This window comes from Filicampus tigris, chromosome 10 (genome assembly GCF_054856515.1).
Source record: "Filicampus tigris isolate MCC_2025a chromosome 10, RoL_Ftig_1.0, whole genome shotgun sequence".
Classification (NCBI taxonomy): domain Eukaryota; kingdom Metazoa; phylum Chordata; class Actinopteri; order Syngnathiformes; family Syngnathidae; genus Filicampus; species Filicampus tigris.
The window spans coordinates 9,840,176-9,867,959 of NC_141226.1; the positions used below are offsets into that span (position 1 = coordinate 9,840,176).

Below are 27,784 nucleotides of genomic sequence, written 5' to 3' on the forward strand. Positions count from 1 at the left end.
CCCTCAAGCCCCCACCCACCCATCCACCCCCTCTGGCCAGCCCTGGTCAGAGTCAAAAGGGGAAAGAGCTGTGGTACTGAGCAGTGTTGGCAAAAGTGATACTTGACGGTGCGGGAGGCCAATCAGTCTCATTCTGCAGTTTTAGAGTCAGACACTTGTATTTAGTCTTTGGGGGACGGTTTTGCCGACAGAAGATCCAGGAGCGGAACGCCGAGCCCCAACGGTCATTCACCATCTGAGATCAGGCGGAGCATGATGGCATCAGTTAGACTTACATTCACAAACAGCACTTAAAAAAGACACTTGCAATCATCTGAATAGAAAGCATTGTAAGGTCACAATATTAGGTACACCAGACGATGAGATCAAATGCGAAAGTTGAATCAGTTCAATGAATTACAAAAAATAATTCTCAGTTTAAACTCATCTTCGACTGTGATGTACTGCTGAACTGCCTCATGCCTTACAGCAGTGATGTACAGTATACTGTATAGAACATCATCTCTCCGTCCCAAGGCACTCAATTTAAAATTGTCCGTTATTCAAAAGGGAGTTGGAATCAGGATTCCAACAGTTGCAAATTATTTGTATAGTATATTATAGAATTGGTATAATTTTGACTCCTAGGGACCTTTCAAATGTGCTGGTGAAATACAATAAAGACAAATTATTCAAAATATTTTATTCATAGTAATTTCGACCTAAAAACATGTCAGTTAAGAAACAATGATGGAATTTCCATTTTTTTAGATTACGTCCTGCAGATGGTGTCCTGCTATGAATGCATTCAAAAATTCAATTTTTGGGGGGTCACACACTGTGTGTGTGTGGGTGTGTGTGTGTGTATATATATATATATATATATATATATATATATATATATATATATGAATGAACTTAAAATAAAAACATTCTACACTGTCACTTTAAGATTGCAATAAATTGTATTTTTTTATTGTGTTACTTCACAATAGAATAATCATTGCAAAACAACGTAATGTTATTTTTGGCGAAGAACGAAAGAATTCCACTTCCGGGTCGTAGCTTTAAGTGTATGGTGCTGCTGGCATGAGCATGAATGATTGAATGATGGTTTGGAGAGATTTGTATGCTCTAGAGATGTCCCAGACAAGGACATACTTTGCATGCAAAGGAATAACGTATGCACTAAATTTTAACAGTTAGTTAACAAAACAAAATTGCTATCAACCTTTTTCCTCTCAGTGAAATGGGCGTCCTAATCCATGGTATTACATGTATTGAACCACTAGAGGGCAGACTATGCCTGTGAGTATGCCTGTGAGGACAGACTATGCCTGTGAGTGTGGTATCACAGAGGAGAACACTTTTTAAAAGAACCAAAAACAACACGTCAGTCAGTACTTGACACGCTAGGGGCGATTACAGGAACAGACAAAAACCCACTTCCGTCCTTGCTTAGTGGGTCCTTTTTAAAAAACCTATCGTCCTCCATACGTTAGCAAAATGGGCGTGTCCCAAACGGACGGAATGCCCATCTTTGGTCATCCATCAGAAGCTTGGGTACCTGTTCGTCATTTGTCATTCAGTCATTTTTCGTGACGAACCGAATTGTAATATTTAGTTGGTCAATTCATCAGTCAGTCCATCAGTTCGTCCGTCAGAAGTCTGGTCAATCGGTCAGTCGGTCCGTCAGTACTGGAATTTTGCTTTATAACAGAGCTGTTGGCACCTGTAATTCTGAGTACAAAAACGTATTGGCAATTTTCACCAAAGCTCTTCAATGCATTCAGCTTTTGGCATTTTACTGTGATTCTCAAAATATATATTTTTTTATGACTAATTTTTTTAATGCAATTTTTACTTGCCCCACAAAAAGTGACAAACTGCGTAACAAATGTCAATGCCTAATCAAAACTGAGAATTACTTTTGTGCTGTGTAAAGTTGCAGGTGGACCTCATGATGTTCCCAGTGCACCTTTGTTAAATAAGAGGAAAGAGCAAAGCAAAGCGGCAAGAGTAATATGAATATAAATGAATCAAAATCCTGCCAACCTGCATTGTGTTAACAGTGGAGGGACTGGTGGTTCGATTTGCTCTCCAAAGTGCTGAAACAATCCTCCACAATGTGTCATGGATCAAATTCTGGGAAACATTGTAGTGGGAATTTGAGAATCAAAGGCTACTACTCTTGATTGAGTTGCAGAACAACAACTGAGCAATAAAGATTTGAAAAACAATTCTAGGCAGAATGTGATTCAGTATTTGAAAATAAAAGTTTGATTAGTCATCGAGAGGTAAATGTGAGAGTATGAGCGTACCTCCAGTGTGAAAGACACAACAGCATATGTTAAAGCAATGATGAGTAGTGAAATGCGCCAGTCATAGGGAAAACATGCAATCTTGATGGTGGACAGAATGGGCAGAAAAGGAACCATACACACACACAGACCAACATGCACACACACACACACCCACACACCCACACACAAAACTTGTCAACTACTTGAGCTTCTTCCAAAATAACATTCAATTTCCTCTGTCTGTTCATTTGCACTCTTACAGGGGAATTTAAGGCAATTTTTTTGCAATAATATGCTCTGTGTGCCCCAACTAAGCGAATGACAGTGTTCTGATTAGCATAGCTGTCAACCCCGCGCTGTACTGAATCTTACAAAAATTTTAATTTGCCTTCACATATCTGTATATAATCTTATGAATTACACACTATTTTCGAATGGCTGCTGTCACGTGAATGGAAATCAGTGATGTACGCCACGACGTACATGTTTGAAAAAGTACTTCTACCTGTACAAATTACAATGAAAGTGTACAACTTGAAAGGTATGGATTAGTGCTGTCAAGAGGTGAAAAAATGATAGATTAATTAATTATGATCTATAAACAATTGACCTAATTAATCTATTTTTAATCTCACTTAAAATTTACTGAGAAAAATTCCAAAGTCCGCATATGAGAGTATGTATGGGTGGATATCTTGTGTTCAATTACCAAGTCATTTGCCACCTTAAAGCGGGAAATCAACCCAAACATATTTCTTTCAAGAATGTTCCATGCAAGCCCACAAGTTGAAACAAGGCATTCTGATAAATATTGCGTTTGTGGAATAAGAGTTAATCCACTCATTCTTAGCCATCTCTGGGGACGGCCATTTTGTCACTTCTGTCAACAGAAAATGACATCACAACTACCCAGAGCTCAGGTAACGACCAATCACGGCTCAGCTTTAGAAAACAGGCGGGCTGTTATTGGTCGTTCCCTGAGCCCTGGGTAGTTGTGATGTCAGTTTCAGTCAACAAAAATGACAAAATGGCTCCCCCCAGAAATGGCTAAAAACGGGTGGATTTTGCTGCTGCTTAACTCATATTGCACAAACGCACTATTAATCAAAGTGGTTTGTGTGACAGGTCATTGGACGCAGTTTGACTCAGTTAATCCCTTGTCCACAACTATATTAATCGGCCTGTAGTTCATCGCTATTTGCTTTGCAAGAACATTCGTCAGCCTGTCGGTCGCAGACTTGCTCGTGTTCTCGGGTTCAGTTTGGCGAAGAGCTTTGCAGTGGCTCGTTTCATTAGTGTTTTTAGTGCTTCATTAGAGTTCAACGGCTGAGTTTCTGGCTTATCGAAAGCGCATTACATAGACACAGGTCCCCCCCCAAAGGACAACTAACGTACATTTACATCGAGATTAAAATTTAGATTAACGCGATTAAAAAACATATTGCTGTACTGGGACTGTAATTAATTGATTGCAATTAACACGCTATTTTAACACCCCTAGTTCTGATTAACACTGCATTGGTGGAATAAGAATTAATATTAAACTAATTAAGATTTAAGTATCCATTTTCATCCATCTCAGGGGCTGCCATTTTGGTTTTATACCGCCCTGTGCTGACAATAGAAATTGACGTCCTAGTGCACTAGGGGCTTTCATTGCGAATGTCACGGCTCAACTGTTTTCTGGGTTTCGTCACGGGAACATATTATTGCAATGATCTTTTTCCTCTCGAGTTCTCCTTAAAAACAAGAACATTACACTGATTAAAATAAAAAAGAAAAGTTTACCTCAAATAGGTCATCTATAGCAGGAACTGGCTTCAGCATGATGAACATTAGAAAAGCAAAAAAAAAACGAGCAGGTCAACGTAAAAGACCCTGAAATTTAATGCAGAAACACAGAAATAAGGATTACAGTGAAGAAAGGATTATAGGACAAACACAGAAAACACACACGCATATACAAACACACACGCATATACACACACACACATATATATATATATATATATATATATATATATATATATATATATATATACACATATACATATATATATATATAAATACATACATATACATATACATATACATATATATATATATATATATATATATATATATATATATGTATACAGGGCTGTCAATAGATTAAAAAATTGAGAGATAAATTAATTATGATCTGTAATTAATTTATCTAATCAATTTATTTTTTAATCTCACTTAAAAATTGATGAGAAAAGCCCCAAAGTCCCCCCACTGTCTGTATGAATGTATCTGTATTCATGGTGTATATCTTTTTTTCAATTACCCAGTCATTTACCACCTTGAGGAACTGTTTTTCGCATTTACCAGCCAAGTTCTGGTTTCTGTTTTCACTATGATCAGCGCAAAATGAGTTGAAGACCATCAATAAAGTGTCCAGTCATCCCCAAATAACTGTGGTTGCAAGTTGAGGTCCAGTGATCCGTGGTAGTAGTAAATTTGGACGACGTCCCCAAACATCAAGCTTGCTTTTCTTTTCACTGTCATACATATTGCTGATTTTAGCCATCACTGCAGTCCTGCACGGTGTATGATGGAACATTGGACACTGTTTGAAACACCTCAATTAATCCCTTGTCTTCAACTATGTTGATCGGCCTGTAGTTCATTGCTTTCACTTGGCAAGAACATTCGCCAGCCTGCCGGTCACAGACTTGCTCATACACGGGCTGTTCTCGCATTTAGTTTGGCAAAGAGCTTTGCAATGGCTCACTACATTCGCGTCTTCATTGCTATCATTAGCTGTGTCTTAAGTCGCGGCTGGTTACTTTGCATTTATGTGGTTGGCTTGAACTGCTTCTTTGGTAAGCAAAGTCTTTCTTACAAAGAGGGCATATCGCTCTGCCTTTATCAATAGTGCTGTTAGGGCATTTTTTAAAATTTACCATTCATCAGACCAAAAACTCAACATGCTCCTCCATTTTCACGTCTTCACTCTGCTCCTGAACTTGCTTTCCCACCAATACAATAGGAGCCTATCATGTTATGCCAAACACAATGACAGCCAATCAATGTCCACATCAGGGTGTGACATTGACCATTGTTTTTTTACACTCCCAACAACTCAAGCACAAGTCACATGCATCAAAATGGATCTCATCATCATACAGAAACAGTAAAGTTCTAGATAAAAAAAATTGTGTTCAAAAAAATTTACGCTTTAACTCTGACTAATTAATTGATCGCAATTAGTGCACTAATTTGACACCCCTAATTTACCCTTTCTTCCCGAAGCAAATGGTCTTAACAAATGGGAGCTTCTTCTAGTGACAACAGTCTCTACTCTCTATTCTCTACCAGTCCACCAACACCCCTCACTAGGTAAAATGTATCTTACAGTTTTTATATATTGGTTGTCTGAAGGGTTTTCCTTTGGATAAGACGACGGCTCCAATCAAGAACTCAAAGGCAGTGACAAAGAAGATGGTTGTGGCTTCAAAGCTCCTGAAGTTATGTTTGCCTTCAGCTTCTGTTTCATTGAGGCCGTAAGTGTCACTGACGATGGACCCATTGCAGGCACTATGAGGGAGGAAAGATTTTGTCAAAATACATCTCGAGTCTCATTAATCAAAACTGAATACAGTGTTCTCTCACTTTTCGTCGGTGATATGTTCCAAACCTCCCCACAGTAAGTGAATACCCGCAAAGTAGAAATTGACTTTTCTTTTTTAATTATTATTATTCATTTTATTTTGGGGGGGATTTTGGCCTCTATTAGGGCCATTAGAAGGCATCCTCCCCCCCGCGGAATGATATGCTGGAGAAAAATAGTTGCTCAATAATATTACCATTTCGGGTGAGTAGATTTTTGTGAAAATGTACAAGATGAGTTATGGCACTTAATGTTGGTTTCTTTTTCAGCTGTTTTGGGCCCCCCTTTAATGGCAATTTTTGCGCAATAGAGCCAATTTGCACTGTAAAAAAAAACAACTCAGTATGTAGTCAATTATGTTCTTCAAATCCTTTGTTATTGGGTTAGAATAGTGGATCTTTCGAACATAGCCTACATTGAAAATGAAATGTATAAAGGCTACCCATTTTGCACATATTTTGTCCACATTTAAACTAGCATGTTTGTCATACATCTGGTTAGGACGTGTATGGTCTTATGTAGCCACGCCCAACCAACCCCCACCCCCAGTAACACTGCTGAAATATTGTCCCACTCCAGCATTTACCCATCCCTGTTTTAGAGCGTATGAAATGTTACTCACATTGACTCAGGTGTCTGATACCAACTCTGCTGTCTTACTAAGAAGAACGCCAGACACTGGAAGAGTATGCAGTTGAGGGCCTGAGACACAATTGAGGAGAGTATCCTTCCAGAAAGCAGAGAGGTTGGGGGCATGCAGCGCACCAGCGCATTCCATGCAGGGTTCAGGCTCACTAAGCAGAAACAACAACAAAAAACGGCTGATAAAATGTCTGATTCAATAGTCAATAGTTCAGTGTTAATTCATAGAAAAAAAAAAAACAGTTCAACTGGATGAATACTGTACAGTTTTACTCACTTGTAAAGGGGACTAACAAACAAATGCCAAAGTCAAGCAAAATGTACTGGAAGCTTGTAAGGTCGCCGGCACCCTTAAGACAGCAAGGATCACATCAGACACACAGCAAAATCCATCTACGCATGCATTAAAGAATATTACATAGCATATTATTTTGTACTATACGAATGTAAGAGCAAAACTTTGGACAAGGAGTTAGAGCATGTCTGTGGGAATTTTGAACGCTGAGGTCACTGAAGTGCAAGTTCACGGATACCACTAATAATATGCGGGCGCCGTCAAGTCATATGTGAAAGAATCTCTGGCTGAGGTATAATTTTAATTTTATGTGCAATATTTTTTATTTGAAACATTATATATAGTAAGTACTGTAAAATGTTTTTTTTTTTCAATTTTCCTAGAGCCCAGTGTCAATGTTCAAAATGTACATATATTAATATTAAATTTACTTTTTAAGGAATAACGCATCTTTACCACATTTTTAGGTGGTACTTGGTGTTAAAAATTTGAGAACCACTGTTGTAGTTTATCACAAAGTGTTTGATGGGCCAAAGGTGGAGGTATTGTTCATCAAATTGCAGATTAAAAAAATATGATGTATCATATCACCATGAGAAATGAACATGTAGAAATGAGCCAGAATCGTTACCAAGACGAGCAGATTCATGGTGCAGAACCAGGTGAGGCTGATGAGCGCCACTAATTTGAATACACAGAAAGATGTGACAAGAGCAGCACGGCCCTCCCTGCGGATAGCGGGGGGGAAAAAAAACACCTGAATAAAATAACACAGCTGCCTAATTCATTTGTGTGCACTACCTGATGAGGTTGGGCATGCAGGAGATGTTTGGGATGGTGGAGGTGAAGGGGGAAGCCACAGAGGCCTCCAGCTCAGACAGAGCGATCCCACTATGAGCTTTCTTAAGGGCCTAAAAAACAGAGCCAGAGAGAGAAAGTACAATTAATCCAGGAAAACAAAAAAGTATTTTTTTGCACAACTTGCTGTTTTCTAACAAAAAGCTGAATAGCAACTTTCAGGGCCCCATTTTCATAGAAGGCGCATGTGCGCTCGGGCATAAAAATTGGCGCATCTGAAGCAGTTGAGATGAAAATCAGCACCTCCAAATCTGAGACCATAATGAAGGGTGGAGTGCCCTCTACCGGTCGGGGATGAGATCCTGCTATAAGTGGAGGAGTTCAAGTATTTTAAGGTCTGGTTTACGAGTGAGGTTAGGCTGGAGCAGGAGATCGACTGGTTGATCGGTGCAACGTCTGCTATGATGCGGACTCTGTATCGGTCTGTCGTGGTCAAGAAGAAGCTGAGCTGAGAGGCATAGCTCAATTTACCGGTCCATCTACATTCCTACACACACCGACGGTCGCAAGCTGTGGGTTGTGACAGAAAGAGCAAGATCCCGGATACAAGCAGACGAAATGAGTTTCCTCCGCCGGGTGTCCGGGCTATCCCATTAGAGATGGGATGAGAAGCTTGATCATCCTGTAGGGACTCAAAGTCCAGCAGCTGCTCCTCCATGTTGAGAGGAGCTGGATGAGGTGGCTCGGGCATCTGGTTAGGATGCCTCCTGGACACCTCCCTGGTGAGGTGTTCGGGACGACCAAGGATATGCTGGAGAGATTTCTTGTAAATGTTCATGCATTAAACACCTGCTGTGATTTTTTCCTATTAGTTGTTGTTTGAGAACTGCAAGTTGTGCAAAAAATATTGAAACAATGAACAGTTGGATATCAAATGTTTAGAAAAGTTAATAGTGCATTTTATGTTCATCCAGAAGTTTTACCCAATACACCAATATCCCATACTTTTTGCGAGTACGGTCGTGTACTATATATAAAGTCATGGCAGTGCATTTTTTATAATACACTTCACCACTGAAATAGAAACCCGATTTTTTTTGTAACATACATTTGAATAAAAGTATCAAAAAAGAAAAATAACATGATGCCATTTCCACTTATCTACTCACCCCACAGTCATTAGCACCATCCCCACACATTCCGACAATGTAGCTGCATGGTTAAAAAAAAAAAGACATATTTATTATATTAAATACATAAATAATTAAGATAATAGATGAATAAATTGAAAAAAATTGACTCGATGCTCTGCAGGGCTTGCACAAGCTGTGTCTTCTGGTCTGGAGCCATGCGGGCAAACACAGTGCCTCTCAGGAGGAGCTCCAGGAGGAGAGAAAAGTTTAACATTCAGTCATTGTCATGGCACGACACACAATTAGGCAAATGTTAACTTAAGTTATACCTTTTGGACAAGTTGTGGAAAGTGCTCAGTGATGACAGTGAAGGCTTGGCCACTCACAGCAAAGTGGTAGCCCAGGTCCTCCTTACTACGCAGCCCATCGCCAGCAAAGCTGATCTCAGCACTCTGAATCAACAGAAAGATAGAAAAGCAAAACAATGGGACTCAGCCAAAAATGTAATTCTTGTGGTTTATTTGGAGACAGGTGAGAGGAAAGCCTTTGAGCTGGGAGGTGGAAATTCCAACTCCACGCTGTCGACCATCCAATTACAATGTGATTGCATTCGTGTGGTTTTATTTTAGTCGTAGTGTTACTTACATTAAAAAAAAAATAATTAGCTACAATATATGTGTTATTTATTTAAGTTAAGTTAGTAAATAAATTGAGGATGGTGAATCCAAACTCGGGCCAACTTCCACAGTCATTGGACTTCAGGGTCGGCCCTTAGAGAAATGGATACCCCGTTCTTAGCTGACAGGAGTAAACAACAATGTTCATTTGGTACATGCAAAGAGCAAGACCATTCACTGGTTGTACTTTTAAGATTTCTAACTTTCTCCGACTTACCGGAATATTGTTCAAAACGGGGTTCTCAGAGTAGCGCCATGTGATACTCGCAGCGTTTTTATCATTCGGAGGCACAGCGTCTGCAATAATGACTTTCTCATGGGCTTGAACCATTCCGCAGTCTCGAGCCACCGATATTGCTGTCAACATGTTGTCTCCTAATAGCACACAAAAAAGAATTGTGAAGTATGTGAATTGTATACCATACATGACCTGATAATGCATAAACAGTGTTTACCTGTGACCATCAAAGTTCGAATGTTGGCTTGTCGTAAGTCAAACAACGCACCAGTAGTCTGTTTTTTGATTTTGTTCTGCATGATGATCAAACCAAGGAAGTCCAAGTTCGTCTCTATCTGCTCTCTGTTAAAATCCAGAATAAACACACAAGAAGTTCACAAAGCAGATCACAGTATGCTCAGATAAAGTAAAACTGGAGAGCTTCTGTTTCATGATACTATGATCAACTGTATCAAAAGCTTTTGACAAATTGTGAAGTGATGTGTTGTTAGAGTGATCATTATAGGGATTACGGTGTACAAATTGTACAAACTGTATGTACCTATTCGCACAATTGAGATGCATAAACGCTTGACACACTAACAACAGTGTGTCCCATCGGCTCTGGGGGGGGGTCTGTATCGTTTTTACTGGCATTAAGCAACTTTGAGGCGGATGGGATCAACCCTGGCAGACAAAAAATAATACAAATGTCCTGAATTTCTTTACGGCATACTCACTTCCTCCTATCGCTATAAGGACGGAAGTCGATTCGAACGTCTACGCGCTATTGCTGGTGTCATGGCAGAAGCCCCAATACAAACAAAGAAACAAAAGTATTGTTTGAACAAAATTAGATTAATCACCTCATCTCCATTCATCTTTCACACAGCCACTGTAAAATAGAAATGTAATTTAGCTTCAGGATTTCACGACACTACGTGCTGGCGCGCACGGGAAATGAGGTTGACGTTTGTCAAAACACTACAGCTTTTGTCCACATGGCGCCGCCATAATCAACAAAAACTGACATATAGCACAGTGTTGCTTTAAGCAAGATACTGATCCCACAGTTCTTCCTGATGCTGTGTCAATAGTGAATAAAAGCCCATTGGCCATTTTACTCATATTTAATTTTGACTGGCACAGCGCAGCTCTCTATAGAAACGTCTTTAGCGAGAAAATAAAAACTGTTAGGCAAAAAATGAACACTACGCGGACAAACAGGAAAACTAACCTGTGTCTAAAATTTAAAAAGAACTTGAATGTTATGTCACAATTTAATATTGCTGATTTAAAAATATTAGAAAAAACAGTTCAGCATTTGAAATCAACAACATGCACTCTGGACGTGATACGATCGGACTTGAAAAATGTTTTAACCTCAGTAGAAAGTGATCTCCTACAAATAGTTAATAGCTCACTGGCATCAGGCATTTTTCCAAAGTCACTAAAGATAGCTGCCATTAAGCCACTCCTTAACAAAATGACTCTCGCTGCTCTATAATGATCATCTATAGACCTGTTTCTAACCTTTCTTTTATATTCAAGGTCAGAAAGTCGCTAAGGTGGTTAAGTACGACTTTCAAAGTGGTCAAACTGGTCAAAGTGTTAAATGACATTAAGCTGAACACTGCTTCTGGTCAAGTATCAGTTCTGGTTCTGCTGTACCGCAGTCAGTGCTGCATTTGATACTGTAGATCACAACATCCTGTTGGATAGGCTGGAAAACTGGGTTGGTCTTTTTGGAACAGTCCTTCATTGGTTTTGGTCCTATTTAGAAGTCCGGAGTTATTTTGTTACGATTGGCAGCTATGAATCTGATCGATTGGTCATGACCTGTGGAGGGACAGACGTTTCCGCCCCCGGGACGGAATGTCCAGCTCTATGGAATTTCCACCTTTATGGGTAACACTGATATAAATATCGACATACTGAATGCAAGGTTAACGCAGCCATTGGCAGCCTTGTAAATGATGGTAATCTATTGTTGAAGTGTGTTGAGTTTAGCAAAGTGTTTAGTGTTTGATTTTAGTGACCATGTGACAAAAGATAAGAATATATGCACATGTTTAAAAGGGAACAGTCTCCATTTAATGTGTTCAGTTTTACTGCTGTGTAATGTGTGCAGCACAGCATTCTGGCATCTCCTTACGGCATGTAGACTAGCAGTTAAGAAAACAGACTGGGGCATTTCTTGTATTGTCTAGCAACTCTTTTATAAAGCAAGGATACCTGCTGAGGCTCTGGACTTTGGACCAGGACAGTTCAGACTGCAGTTGGTGATGTGCCAGAGCAATAACTCTGAATCCGTGCCGCGTGTAAGTCTCCAGAGTCTCTGTGAAATTCTGTGGGACTGTGGAGACAAAAAGAAGCAAAAGCGGGCCAGTTTGACATTGACGAGCTCAGCCTATTGATGGTTTTGTTGGCAAAGGGCCATCACACACAAGTTATTTTTTCACATGCATGGGCTTGGGCTGTGTATTCCCCTATCCAGACTTCTGATATGCCCACGACACATAAAATGGGAATGAACACGGAAATAATACATTTTAATTCATAACGAACTGTACAGCACCTTTAAAAAAACGTGTTTACAGAGTGCTTTGACAGATCAGCTACAACACAGATCCCAGACCATAAAATGCAAACAGCATTTTTTTTTTCTTGGCCCATGTGTACGGTATGTCCTTCAAGCTCGGGTCTGCTAGCAGGGGCCTGGGAGTTTGAGGGTTCTGCACAGAATCTTACCCCAGTAGTGCACTCTTCTGCACGGAGATGTCGGATGTTGTTCCTGGTATCTGCTGGAGCCATCCACCCAGCTTGGGAGTTACCACCCCCAGTGTCCTGATCACTAGTGGCACCACTAGTGGCACCACTGTTGCCTTTAACTTTCACATTTTCGCTAGTTCTTCCTTCAGTCCTTATTATTTCTCCAGCTTTTTCATGATGTTGCTTTATTTCGGTATTGCTACATCTAGCATGGCTGCTGTTTTCTGATGTTTAACCACCGTCACTTTGTCAGATTGGTCCGCTATCACCAGATTGTCAGTCTGGATCTGAAAGTGTCACAGGAATAGTGGAGCTATGAGAGCTACGGAGCAACAAATAGCTGGTTGTTCTCAACCACTTTTGGAGGTGTCTGCCATCTTAATTCTGGGACCGCTGGTCCATATTTGGTACAGATGTTCCGATACATAATTGCTGCTTCATGGTTATGCCAAAACCAACTTAGTGCAGTTTCTCTGATCCCCACCCAAAAAGAAAGAAAGAAAGAAGGACATTTAATAACTTTAGTTTAGTTTTAAATTAGTACATTTGACATATTGTAACTGCATCCAAACTAATATGCATCCAAAATAGGATGTTTAATCTTATCTTGGTGCTTGAGCTTCTGAAGTGGATAAGAAGAAAAGTAAATCAACAGGAGAATGCACGTGAGACCGAATTTGACAGGGACTGCCCACATTTTATGAGTGATCCAACCAAAGTTTGTACCTGGCATGAAGGTGCAGAAATGACAAGACTTAATTGGATGGGAGAATGTGCATTCTGCACACTCAGGAAAAACTGTTATCTCTTACACACGTGAGAATATGGCCCATACTGCCTTAATGTGTCTGACCTGTGTGTGGTTTGCAGAGGTTAAACACAGTTTCTGGTGCTCCTTTCAGGTAGATGTCCAAGTGTTTTTGTCCAAGCTGCTGGACTACCACACTCATCCTCTGCAATGCCGAGGAGAAGAGGAACTGGCGCACAATTCCAAACTCACAGTTCTAAAAGTCATAGGTCAAAGACTTCATAAATTGTGCTTTTCTACAAAAGCCTTGTCGGATAAAGTGATAATAATCTAATCAGTGGAAGGATTACCTGTTCAGGAAATCGTACAACAGAGGAAATTTTGACATTGTATAGTCCACGTTGGTTTTCCCTTGCCTCCTCGAGGATCTATACAAAACATGAAAAAAAAGTAAGCCTACTCTTGTACAGGGTACCTCTTGTCACAGAAAAGACATTCCCAGCTTTGCAGGAGTCTCAATGGTTTGGAAAGATGCGAGTACAGTACTACTACTTCTGAGTCTGGCAAGGCTTGTTAGAAACAAACAGTCATAGAAGGATACAAATATATATATATATTAGTGCTGTCAAGCGATTAACATTTTTAATCGTAGTTAATCGAATTTTTTCATAGTTAACCCGTAGTTAATCGCATATTTTATTTATTGTAAAAAAATACCTTGATTTTTCTGTCCCATTATTTTCTTGAATTTTAATACCCTCAACATGAATAAGAGGATTGATTTTCTTATGCAAATACTTTATTAAAGTGAAGTCAACCCAAACATATTATTTTTTAAGAATATGCTCCATGCAAGCCCACTAGTTGAAACAAGGCATCCTGATAAATATGGCGTTTGTGGAATAAGAGTTAATCCACCTGTTGTTAGTCATCACTGGGGGGCGGCCATTTTGTCACGTCTTTCAACTGAAAATGATAACACTGTTGCTCAGGGCTCACGTGTTTTCTGAAACTTCGAAACCCATTCGTGCTCCGTGCACTGATTGGCTAACTAACAGCCAATCAGAGTGACCAAATGTCACGACTCACGACGCCGATTCAACATGCTGAAACGCCCACCAGACGCTTCCTGACGGGGTCCGAAGCTATGACGGTGGTCACTACACCAATCAGACGACGCAATCAGACGCCACGACGCTTCCCGACCTCCGATGTTGGATTGGTGTATCTAGGCCTTATCAGAGCTGGGCATCGTCCCGGAGTTCCCATCCTGCATATTTCTCTCCTTGTGTAACTCTTAATGAAGACACGGAAAAAAAACGTACGTTTATATATATACTGTAATATATCGCTTTTTAGAAAGCCACAAGAGCCTTGCACCAGATTTACTTGGGGGTGAGGAGTTGGGCTACAGCTATTTTGAAGGGACACATTTAAGTTGTACACGACATGTGTCGCAATAACTAATGTGCATGAATATAGAATGCATATTTTGTTAAAACATATGCAGATTGAAGAAAAATAAATAATCTTACGAATGTGCTAGTGGCGATTTCTATTGCTGTGTAATTGGGCATGACATGAAATTATTTTAACTTGAGCCAGGCAGGACTATTAACCTGTTCAATACTAAAGTAAGCTACATTTAAATACAGGTAGACTTCAGTCACCAACCCAGCAAGACTGCAGTTTTTTTTTCTACTGAAGCTGTTATAAAGTGAGGGAAGAATAGAAATGTAGTTTTCACATGTATATGTTTTTGCATTCCTGTTTTTTTTCATACTGTAATATATATTGCCTGGTTAAAAAAAAAAAAAAATAGGATGTTATTTTTATTCCCCCAACATTGTGCAGCCTGAGCCTGTCTGTCTAAGTACTGTCTGCTGCGTTGAAACAATCACTCTTTCCTACCGAGCCTGTCGCGCTGAACACCTTGATGTCCAACGGGTCTCCACAGAGTTTACCATCTATGGTGGTCAATGAGTGGCAGGTAGCCATGCAGGCAACAAAAGAAGTCTTCACCAGACTCCCTCTGACTTCCTCAGTGTTTGGGGCTGAAAGACTGTGTGGGAAGTGAATCAAAGGTCATGTACATCAAGTATGTAGATACAAGTACTAAGAACCCCCCCCAAAATTAAGCATCCCTCAAATTTCCTTTTGAAACAAGAATACAACAATAAACGGGTGATAACTCCACTGAACAAAAATCAGTGTTCATTTTTTTGTTTCTAAGTACAAGGATAAAGACATTTCTTAGAATTGTCTCTGGTCATTCTTACAATTTTATTATCAGGGATTATGCTTGAACTCACCATATTAGTTATGTGAGGTTGCATTAAATAAAAATTAAAGACATTTGGAGAAACATGAGTGGGACTATCAAAGCTTAAAGAACACGGAAAATATGAGCATGGATTTTTGCACCTAATATTATCACAACCATACAGACTTTTAGTGATTTGTTTAGTTAATCCTGCAAGGAATTGAAAAGGTGCACTCTTACATGCCATCTCCTGATCTCTGAACACCCCACAGGTCCAAACTGTCCTCAGTGAGTGTGCCGGTCTAAAGTAAAAATGAAGATGGTTAATTTTGCAAATGATATTGGTGCCTGTTTATTAAGTACTAAGAAAAAAATAAAGCACCAAGAAAAACAACTTTTCAGGGTTCGGGGGCAAACATTGAAGTGATGGTATAATGCTGTGCCATTTACAGAAGAGCTCATGAACTATTATATAGAGGCGACAAAAAAGTTCCAAAACACCAGAACACAAGACAAATATCATACTGTGAAATGATAAAGAAGACACAGATATATTAAATTTAGCAGGTTGGTTGTAAGCATTTTAAACAATAAAAACATTCAAATAAAATATAACAGATGCACTCATGTCTCCTCCTCACAGTGAACAAAGCCAGGGCTACCTTATCCTGAAACTAGCCAGAAATTGCACCAGCCTACAATCTGTTTGGTGGCTTAGCAACCGATGCCAAATACCTACATGGTAGCCACGAATTACCATCATCTCTGCGTTGTTTTGTGCACTGCCTTAAGGTGAACGCCATGAAAAACAAGTGCAGTGGGTAAAGGAAATTAATCTATTAACCAATTTCTTACAAATTAAAATCATTTAAAAAAAATAAATGAATAAGATTAACCATTTTTAGGGGGAAAAAAACTCTTATGCCACAAATATGGCAGGACTCTTGATAAATGCATGGTTGGCGGATTACACTCACTTTGTTACCCACCTACCTTGTCAAAGCAGACCAGGTTCAGCTGACCAGAGATGTTGATTCTTTGTGGACTTATACAAAAGATGCCCAATTGCTTCATGCGCCGTTGTGCATGCATAAGACCAACAGTCAATGTCATCGGTAAGAACACCGGCACAGCAACGAAGACAACGTTCAAAGCGTCAAAGATGATGACCTGAATGGGAACCTGGAAGGAGTGGGAACGCGATCATCAAAACTACATACTGCATGTTGCATCACATTCTGTTGGTGGCCTTTTTCTGACCGATACATCTGTGATTGTAAAGTGCATTAAAACCTGTGTTACAGTAAAATCCCGTTATATTGTGGTTTACCCTTGGTAGCCCCACTATATCTCAAATTCTTAATCGATTGTTTTTTTCTGGGTGTTTACTGTGGCATGAAGCCAGGGCCTGCAAGGCCTTCTTGAGATTATATGAATTTACCCTATATCCAACAGTCTATCATCTTCATTTTCTACTGTGTGTCTTAGCGGCCCAGCTTCTAGTCGTGGAAGGTGCGAAGGCTCAGAGTGACATCTGATTGGTTCATCAGAGCTACTCAAGTGGGATTCATAATTACGAGCAGATGACTGAGCATTTTTAAAGGCACTTTTCAAGATAAAACTGGACATTGCGAGGATACGTCAGTCAACACCATACATAGCTGCCGTGTTTCAACCTGGAAAAGGATTTATTCGGCAATTTCAGCAGAGCAGCAACACATAGCTGTATCTCTAAATGCCCAGCACAGCGATCAAGCGCTGAGGAACCAAGAGAATAGATTTTTATCAATAAATAAGCATCTCTGTTGACTACGATGTATTTCAGTTTTAAGTTTTTATGTTTTTGTCATGTTAGATAAATATTGATTCTAAACTAATCTCTGTAATTCACACGTGAGCAATTTAGAGTTGAACCTAAATGTACAAGAATGTAAACTAGTTGCCACTGCAAACTATATAGCATTACTTCACCCTCTTAAAATAATAGTCTAAGTCATATTTTGACATAAATGATAAATGATTTTTTTTTTTTTTTGCCTTAACCATCACCTCAGGATTCTGGCAACCCCTGCTAAAATCAGCGACATCCTTAGTTAAACAGAATCCTTCAGTTCTACCCCTGAAATTAAATCATTAATAAATGTAATAAGTATTTGGTTCCATTTTTTGTGTCTTCTGAAAAACCTGAAAAAAAATGACTTAGTGTTATGACTGGTTGCTATGTGATGTATCAGTTGCTATGCAGTTGCTATGGTCCTTTTATGTTTTGTCCTTTATGATGTCTCATAGGCCTGAAGTCTTTTTTACAGTTTAAAAGTTTGAGTTACTCAGTGATACGTTGTCAGTATATCAAACCTTTTTTTGAGTGAGGATGCAAACTCTCCTCCAGTCCGGATCTCTATTGTTACTTTGCATTTTTGTTGATGAAGACTTTTTACTCTTGAACTTCCGTGTCATGTCTGTGTATGGGTCCAAATCCCCATCCCCACTTTGTTGGTTCATTGTCTTTGTCGCGTCTAACTGCTGTTTGTTTGCTGTCTTGATCCAGGTACACCTGGTTTCCTAGTGTTTGCTTGGTTACTTTAATTCTTCTCGTTTTATACTTAAGATTATTTGGTGGTGTTTTTTTGTTTTACCTTGTTTATTTTGGTATTTTAGATTCTGGGCACTGGTTGTTACATAATGTATCAGTTGCTTTGTAGTTGCTACGGTCCTAGAGGCCTGAAGTCTTACAGTTTAAAAGTTAGAGTTACTCAGTGACATGTCTCGAACCTTTTTTGAGAGAGGATGCAAACTATCTTCCAGTCCTGATCTCTGTTGTTACTTTGTATTTTTGTTGATAAGACTTTTTACTCTTCAACTTCCTTGTCATGTCTGCGTATGGGTCCAAATCCCGATCCCCACGTGACACCAAGGCTACTATTTTAGGAAGGTGATGATTAGCTGGTCAACAGCATATGAATTGGTACCTCATTTATGACATTCATAGTGATGGCGTAGGTAACACCAATCACTGCCACCCCCACCATACACATCAGGAACTGTGTGGCCTCACGGTGCAGTTTGAAGACGGTGGGTTTAGGGTAGAGGATGGAGCGCACAAGCTGACCCTTTTCTGTATTAAAGCCTGTTGGATCATGTAAGGTATGATAATGAACTTTTTTCAACACCACCTTAAGGCAAAACAGCTGATTAATGTATTTTACCACATTAAGAATTAAGCCGAATCCTCACCTGTTTTCACCACGACCACCTTCACCAGCTCGCCAGCAAAATGGCTACTTTGAATCACATGTGAGCCGCAGAAGAGTGTGTGGTGTTTGTGTTCTTTTACATTGTAGATCCTCTCTGCATCGTTGCCTGAACTTGGTACACTGTTCTTTGTAACAGGCATACTCTCCCCTGGGAATTCAAACAGACACTCAATGAAAAAAAAAAAAAAGACAGGGACAAACAGCAGAAGTGGGCATTCCATCAGTACTGATGGACAGTCATTGACGAACGTCCGTCGTCTGTTTTGCTGGTGAATGACAAATGATGTGAAACTCAAAAGAACTGGCAGACTATGCACCAACAAAAGTTTCTTCAGTCACCAGGTACATCATAACGGGTCACTAGCGCAAGACCTTCTCAATCTGTCACTGACGAACTCCCGTTTCACTGACAAGTGATGGAAACATGCACTGGGTAAATATACCCGTGTTGCTTTGAGCGGACTGCATTGTTTATAGTCTAACCCCATTCCACTAATTTCACATTTCTAGATCCTCACTCTTGTTTACATGCTAGATCCTCCCACCAGAAATTCCAAGGAGGGAGGAGATGACAAAGAAGCGAGGTTCCGGGTACTCTGGTTTCCTCACACATTCCCAAAACATGTGTGGTAGGTTGAAAGGACACTCTAAATTGCTGCTAGGTGTGATTGGGAGTGTGAATGGTTGTCTCTGTGTGCCCTACAGTCGGCTGGCTACCAATTCGGTGTGTCCCCCGCCTAAAGAAAGCTGGGACAGGCTCCAGCACGCCCCCGACTTGAGGATAAGCGGATTGGATAATGGCTGGATGGATTAAATTATTTTGTGGACGGCCCCAGTCTGAGGAGCACTTATGTATAGTAATCCCAGGGGAAGTCAATATTCAAGAATATGTTCTATGCGAGGCCACAACTTAAAACAGGGCATTCTGATAAATATTGCATTTGTGGAATAAGTGTTAATCCACTCGTTTCATCTCCGGGGGCGGCCATTTTGTCTTCTGTCGACTGACAATAACATCACAACTGCTCACAATGACCAATCACGGCTCAGATTCAGGAAACAGGTCAGCCGTGATTGGTCGTTGTGAGCAGTTGTGATGTTATTGTCAGTCGACAGAAGACAAAATGGCCGCCCCTAGAGGTGGCTAAAAACGAGTGCATTTTGCTGCTTAATTTATGTTCCACAAACGCAAAATTAATCAGAATGCTGTGTTTCAACTAGTGGGCCTGCTGGGAACATATTCAAAAAAATCTGTTTGGGTTTTCTGCTTTAAACACACTTTAAAATGATACAAACACATGTAATTTAATAAGAGTATGTAAGAGCAATAGATAACACAAACCAATTGTACAGACAGTGTAACAGTGTACCAATCCCTCTGTGTTTACAGTAAACTACTCATTTTTTCCAAACCAACAAATTTATCATCTGGATCAATAATCATGTCCAACGATGTCATTTAAAAACTACAAAAATAAACAAAAAAAACAAGAAAAACTGGGCTGTTCCAACAGGTTTCTGTTCTTCTTATTTCAACTTTACGCCACCTCAAAGTAATTTTTGTGCCGCCATCTAGTGTTCGCTAGTGGAATTACACCCCAATAGACAATAGTTCGGCCAAAACAGCATTATTAACTGAAAAAAAATCACCCAAATAGCGGGAACGCAAACCATCAATCTGCAATGGTGGGGGGTTTACTGTACTGTGTGTTTGTAGGTGAGGTGACAACCTGTGACCATGCTCTCATCAACAATGCAGGTGCCACAGATGAGCACGGCATCACAGGGCATGATTATCCCATTGGCTGGAATAGTGATGACATCCCCAGGTACGAGCTCAGTCGATATGGCCTGTTCGACACCTGCGATCAAGTTTGAAAAGAGGATACTGAGAATTACTGATAATCATCCAGAGTCTGGATTCCAGACCAACACACCAGCACTGATAATCATCCACACCAGCAATGCAAGCAATTATTGATGGAAAGTAATATACATATATACATTGCACAATGTAAGCAAACTTGCCTTCATTTCTTCTGCACACTGAAACACGAACCATACAGTGTGCTACCACCATGTTGTGGAGTTTCACATAATGCTGGAATGAGGCACAAAGTTAATAGTGGCATCAGAACTGGGACAAAAAAAAGGACATTTCATTCTGAAAATACTTTTCTAGATTTAAAATTAAAATGTTTCCCATTATAGCAAGATTTTTTTTAAACATTGACAATATTGAAAAAGAAAAGAAGATTGGGTGCCACTCCTATATTTACACTCACATCAGTACCGTTAAGCAATGACATTGAAAGCGCTTTCACTTGTGAGACCAGAAGTAGAATGCGGGCATTCTACACTCGAACTTTTATTTAATTGATGACACTTTATTTTATGACCGGTTCACGCTGCAATACAATGCATACATACAATGCACACACACATAAAGTACATACTGTACATAGAGCTCTGGAAAAATCAGGAGACCACAAACAGCACTGGGCCAGAGAAAGTGATGTCATTTTATAGTGGTCTCTATTTTTTTCTCCCATAATTCAATTTTTAACAACAAACTGAACTTAAAAGCAAAAGTCATGGAAAATTGTGACTTGCCAATATTTAAGTAATACAACTATTGTTCAATTCATGAAAAGATGGGACTTGATCAGTTGGGGCGAGGGCGATTTAAAATAATAATGCAATTTTTGGGCAGCCTTTCCGTCAAAATCAAGAGAACAAATCCACTTGAATTAGACACTTTATTTGCTTTAGGTGACAACATAAAGTGATGCGGCGGCCAGCATCTGGCCCCCGCGCCTTGAGTTGAACACCTTTGCAGCCATGCATACTTTGCAGAAACACATCCTGATGAAGCAAAACTGATGCTAGTGTCAGAAACTACAGCTATTACGGAAATGTTTACAATGTGCGCAACTTGACTCACCTTTCGAATGGTGTACAATGAGATGGCTATTAAAATAAATGCCATTAGAAAGACAACCACAGAATATTGATACATGTCCTGAAAAAGCCACAGAATAACACCGCAGAACTGTAGGATGTAAAAGGGATTCAAGACCTTGATGGAGAAAAGAAACAAAACAAAATCATTATAAGTTAACATAAAGCCAAAGAAAGCACTATATACTGTGTCAATGGTTTTGTTTTTACCTCTTTAACAAAGAGTTTTGGTAAAGGCGGAATTTTTACATCAATCTCATTCTCACCAAAAAACAAAGCTCTGTTGGCAACAAACATTTCCAGTGAATGCTGTGACAGTATTTGAGCTGTCATGATAATAAATAAATAAATAAATAAAAATATGCAATTACCTGTAGTTTTGGAGTGTTTTAGTAAGTCCAGAGCTGTGGTCAGTGTGAATTGCTGCACACTTCACCTTGATGTCTTCCAAACCCCTAAAAAAAAATCTTGCACATAATGGGCCATATTCTTACGTGGCTACACATATTCTACTTAAGTCTGCCATTTACGCACAGTCATTCCAGATACGCGTTCTGGGTGGAGCAACTGTGATATTTTTGTGTTTCCTGCTAAATGTGGCCTTGCGCATATTCTCCTTAAGCATTTTTCACGCTTCGGGGGCGAGACAAGTGCCCCGGAAAGGAAACAAAATATCGCTCTTAAATTTTGGATGCAGTTACAATATATACCACGTGTAATGGTGGCATTCCTTCGCCGTCCACCAACTCAGTATTCCAACCAATGCCACCACCATGGCACCATCTTGGAAGCAGAGATCACTGACCGCAAAGCTAAAAGCCCCGGCTGCCAACCCCCTGATATAGCACAAGGCATGGGTGTGATGGCCATCGGGAATTTTGGGAGATTCCGGAATGGTCGGTCCATTTCAGGGCCCAACTTTTTTTAGGGTGAATATTCTATGATTTGCAGACAGTCTCCGATATTAATGAATAACAATATTTGGTGTGTATGCATTTTTTCAAACCTTAGGCGCGTTTGTGTTATCAAACGTCTGAATGGGAGAATATGCATAAATGAAAAGTGCGCAAATCGAGGCACTTAAAAATGAATTTATGCACAAACGGAAGAGTATGGTCCACATTGCTGAAATCAGAAACAGCAAAATAATTTTTGTCCAACTCCTACTTACTTAAATGATTCAAAGTTCTCCGTCCCTTCATTCCAGTAATACTTGATGCTATGGTGGGTGAAATAATGGATCTTCGTATGAAGGGAGGAGGAAAGGGAAACAAATGGGCCATAGGAAAGACGTTAGTTTCAGATACTTAACAAATATCAACATAAAAACAAATGTAGAACAAACTGTGATGGGATCTGGCATAAATACAATGAATTGCACCCTGATGAAATGGACAGATATACAGTAAGCATTTTAACATGTTGAATATTTCATGTTAAATAATTTTGTTGCCAAATGTGCAATCTGGAGCTAATCTGGATGAAATTTGGTTGACATTATTTTCACAATTTGTGGATTATCACCAACATTTTGAGAACCTCCTACACATCCAACATGAAAATGTAGGTTGAATGACATTATATATAAACAAAATGATTACATGCTGATGAAAAAATAATCTCCTTGTTGAGGAAAAAATAATTAAACATGAGATATAATAATTCTTTGGTGATCCCCAAAAAGGAATTATCACCATTCTCAAACTGAAGTACCTTAGCGGGCACTCTATTTGCGAATTTCTTGAACCACTCCTTATTTTGAGCACTATGGAGGCTTTTGTGGTCGTCTCCATCCAGCTGATCTTTGGGCTGACTATCCACAATATCAAAGGGCGTCTTCCCTGGAGCCAACATCACTTTTACTTGGGCACGAAACCATTGCCTGAAATCATCCTGTGAAAGCAACGAAAACAGACGTGACAGAAATGCATTTCATCCTAGCTACTGTATGTCTATTCTCATAAAGCATTTATGGTGAACTCAGCATCACTTTCATCCAGGCCGTTCTGTACTGATTATGCCCACTAGGGCCGCAGGGGTATTGGAGCCCAACCTAGCACTTTGGGTGAGAAGCAGGGTACACATACTACTGACCTGGCTGTGTAACATCACTTGGTTCCATTCATCCTGCCTGAACATTTTGGACCCTGTGGCTTCACTTGTTGTATTATGGCTATTTTGTTGTTGTATGTAAAGTGCTTTGTTACAGATGTAGCGGTTGTTAAATGAGCTGTATAAATAAAATTGTAGTGTATTGTATTGTATTTCAAAATCATCTCTTGACGTTATCCTTAAAAAATTAAAGTTATAGAGCCCGCAAATATTCTCGAAGGGAATGGATGGTGACTGTTTTGGATCATTTTAGCCCGAGGGTACATTCATTCATTTTAAATCACATTTACAAAGAATCGTACGTGTGAGATGTCAAACTCATCCAGACTGCTTATTACCATGGAGGAGCTTGCAGGCTAGCCTGAATGTTCTGCCAACTCTGCTGTAGTTGCCTAGCTAATCTGTTAAATATAATAGTTGTTGAACTTACATGAATCTGTCCACTCACGACATGGCGTAAGAAGTCGCTCTTTCACCCAGCTGTCAAGACTGAATCAACTTGATAGCTAAGTTTCAGTGTCCTGAATCGTTTGACGTTCCAGCCATCAGCTTGGCCGACCTTGAGACAGGGTTTTTCCCACTTTCGCTTTTTAGCACCTTTACATTTCCAGATGATGCTGAAGGCTATTATGAGGAATTTTTTAAAAACGGATGAACATTTTGTGCCTAAGCGGAATACAATACGTGAACGTGCCTGTTTCCATAGACACTCACAACTCCAAGTGGAAAGCGTGGAGGTGTTTGTCATAGAGTTTTACAATCTTGCAGAGCATTGTGATTTCGGAGCTACAAAAGATGAGCTTTATGAGATTATTTGAGGCAGGGATCAGTCCTGTATTTTAGTTTCTTGGACCAGCTGTACTGCGTTCCTATCTTGAAAGGACTTTGGGTGACATCTTGTGTGGCATCTTACGGAATTTCAGAAAGACTACAAAAACTGAGGATGTGACACCCGGTCCCACACCATAAAATAAAAACGTGAATAGGTGATAATGTGAATGTGTAGCACTGTGCAAAAGTTTAAATGACCCTTTTCACAGCAGTCATTTTGACATTGTAAAACAGTCTGTTTCAGGACAGATATAGTTAGCAGTATCACACCAAAGATTTTATTGACTTCCATAAAACCCGGTAGAGCGGTGGTGGATGTAAAGAACCCTTGAAATAGTTATATTTTGGAAAGGATCAGCAAACACAAAACAAACATACCGTGGACCTGAGCAGTAGTGTTTGTGCTTCCCTCAGTGTAGTTAGCATGCAGGTGGCTTTGACCCCCCACTCGGGCACCCTGTAGAGCAGCAGGAGGAGGAGTCCACCGGAGAAAACTGTCCCCACACCCACCAGGATCATTTTCCAAAGGCAAGGCCGGTACCCCCATATCTCCTGCAAGGTCAAGGTCCATTATAACAAATAACGATAAATAACAAATGTGAAGGGATGATTACCATCTCATCCTCTTGGCCTTTATTGATAAGCTTCACTTCTTGGGTCTTCATGCTGACAAAAGAACAACCACTACAAGGAAAGCAGGAGAGTGTAAAGCCTCAGGTCTGGTGTCAATCCTTAAGAACAAAGTTACAGCAGGTGTGCTTCATTTAAGCAGGCTCTGAAAACATGCTAGTGAAAGAAAGTCGCGCTAATGAAGAACAAATATTACTTAAGGTCATTATTCCGATATCTGTACTCTACTTGACTATTTATTTTTCTGAAAACTTTTTACATTTGCAAAACAGATCTGTACTTTATAATTCAGTTTTCAACTTCGACAGATGATGAAGTAACAAAGTAACGTATAGAAAAGACAGAGTAAAATCAACCATAGGTTAGATATTTGATTAAAATGCTAGGGACTTGTAATGTGGAACGCTAATCGAAAGACAGCATCAGATTCGAAGAAGCAAGATATTCCTCATACATGGCTTTATTTTAGAGAATTGGTTGATGTTTTTCACGCCAAGAATAATCCATGTCGAATCTGTTGTCTTGCGCCATCCTAAAAACCACCAGATTCTGTTGTTCAAAAATTATCCATCTAATCTGAAAATACACATACAAGTAAGGTGTATTTTTCATGTATGTTTTTTGTTAGCCAGTTCGCAGTGTTAAGAAAGCTACAGAAAGATGTTGTTTTGATAGAGTAGATTGATTTATACATAATACTACAGGAGTTGAATCAATGTCTACATTTACTTGTCTTTCCTTCTTTTTACAGAACTAATGTATCTAAATACCAGAGCTGGGCATTTTTCCAAAAATTCATGGTCCGTTTATTGCCTTCCGCCTAGAACCAGGGTACCCTTCCGCCATCTGTTTATCCGCCATTTTGTATGGCCGGACCAAACTAATCGCTGTATAGGCCGGTCCAACTATCATTTTAAACGGAATTCCGTGACTTCCCACTACCAACTTCAACAAATTAAAAATGAATCAATAAATAAATCAATTGGACAAACTACCACCAAATCACCCTAACTCATGAATATCAATTAATCCGGAAACAAAAAGGTCCAACAGATTAAAAATTCTAACTCATGAAATTTATAAACTAGCAACATAATTCCAACGGATTCTGAAAGCAGAGAAGTGGAGCTTTACATTACGGTAGCTGACATGTGCGGGGGTGGGGGAAGCCGTGCGTCATAGTGGAAAGTGACAAAGATGATATGTTTTTCATATCACCGTAACTCATGAACCGTTTGTGCTAGCAATGTAATTCCATTGGAATCTAAAAGCAGAGAATCTTAACTTTGCATTGATACCACATGGGGTAGGGGGGGGCAATTACATAGACGGGGAAAAAATGGGCTTCCGACTCTACTTAGTCCGACTATTTTTTATAAATTTCCCATCTATCGTTTATCGCCTACAAAATGTTCGTCCATCATAGGCGGTATGCCCAGCTCTGCTAAATACAGTGTGAGTACTTTTGCCACATTCATCAACAGTCATTTTATCGCAAAAGAATGTGCAATACTTCAATTTTGCATAGCTTTATTTCCCTGAAGGACTCGCAATGACTGATTTACACGCAATGTGACACAAATTACCTACTGATAAATAATGTTAATTACTATTAAAACACTGAACTGGTTTAACCAGGCTGTATTAATTCAGAAAAAGCGCTTTTATTTGATCTGCATCATTGAATATTTTTAAATAAAAATTTGTCACAGAGCCATGGACACCACCGCATACTATACTATATATAGTCAGCAATAAAATTACAAGAAAATTGATGTCCACATTGTAGGGTTGCACAATATATTGAAAAATAATATCGCGATATTGGCCCACGCAATATGCATATCGCAAAGACATGCAATATCTGTCTTATGGAATTATATGATTTTATCAGAATTCGACCAGTCAGACACAAACTTAAATGTGCATTGCCATCCAATAGTTGAACATTATCTAATGTACAATTAATTAGCTAAGAATACTTTGAGCTTGCTTATTTCACTGCATGGAAAAAAATAGTTTTTCTTTCATTAGATAACAAAAAGGTCCTTTCTTTAGGTACATGTTAAATATAGCATTAATATCGATAGCTATATTCAACGATATTGCATGCTTTGCCAACATCGTGCAGCATTACCACATTGCTTTTTTTGTGCTCAGCAAGAAGGAAAAAAATGAAGCAATAAAGTAAAGTAGTAATACAGTTGCAAAACTGCAACATTTACAGTAGGCTATGCCATCATCATTACCCATTTTCAGGATACAACTTTTTGAAGAATCAAAACTGAATATTTTATTGAAAAAAACTCTTGATTCCACTCAAGGGAAGCATTAACATTAGCATTAATGATAAAAGCATTAACTTGAAAAAAAATTAAGTTGAGGCAAAATGTCTCAATTTCAAATTAAAGTATAGAAGCTGCCAATAACTCACCGTGAGTTGTCCCCTCTCTCCTCTTGGTGTTGTACAATTTATATCAAAACGAGGGCGTGTAAATCATGCACGGCTGCACTTTGTGAACCAACTGAACT

The 27,784-nt window shown here is 39.4% G+C and overlaps 1 protein-coding gene and 1 long non-coding RNA gene across 3 annotated transcripts; one reads left to right on the forward strand and one right to left on the reverse strand.

Moving 5' to 3' along the window:
• On the reverse strand, nt 1–27,765 carry LOC147140755 (polyamine-transporting ATPase 13A3-like). Its single transcript, XM_086043756.1, is given in 33 exon segments — nt 1–235; nt 2,035–2,124; nt 2,301–2,381; nt 4,071–4,136; nt 4,138–4,160; nt 5,665–5,846; nt 6,542–6,713; nt 6,839–6,911; nt 7,488–7,584; nt 7,658–7,767; nt 8,824–8,866; nt 8,955–9,034; nt 9,117–9,239; nt 9,682–9,839; nt 9,920–10,044; nt 11,917–12,037; nt 13,307–13,457; nt 13,552–13,629; nt 15,113–15,263; nt 15,705–15,766; nt 16,458–16,646; nt 18,434–18,591; nt 18,699–18,866; nt 20,449–20,580; nt 20,747–20,819; nt 21,663–21,797; nt 21,890–21,959; nt 22,051–22,134; nt 22,851–22,921; nt 23,393–23,572; nt 25,001–25,174; nt 25,237–25,306; nt 27,687–27,765. Coding segments are annotated over 32 exon segments (3,654 nt in total). The 5' UTR covers nt 25,288–25,306; nt 27,687–27,765; the 3' UTR covers nt 1–52.
• Nucleotides 17,826–19,634, forward strand: LOC147140756 (uncharacterized). Of its 2 annotated transcripts, none has more exons than XR_015088457.1 (3): nt 17,826–19,151; nt 19,229–19,347; nt 19,424–19,634. It is a non-coding gene; the product is annotated as an uncharacterized LOC147140756 (long non-coding RNA). The 2 variants fall into 2 exon arrangements; XR_015088458.1 differs by having other exon boundaries at nt 19,254–19,347.
• Nucleotides 27,766–27,784: the final 19 nt, after the last annotated feature.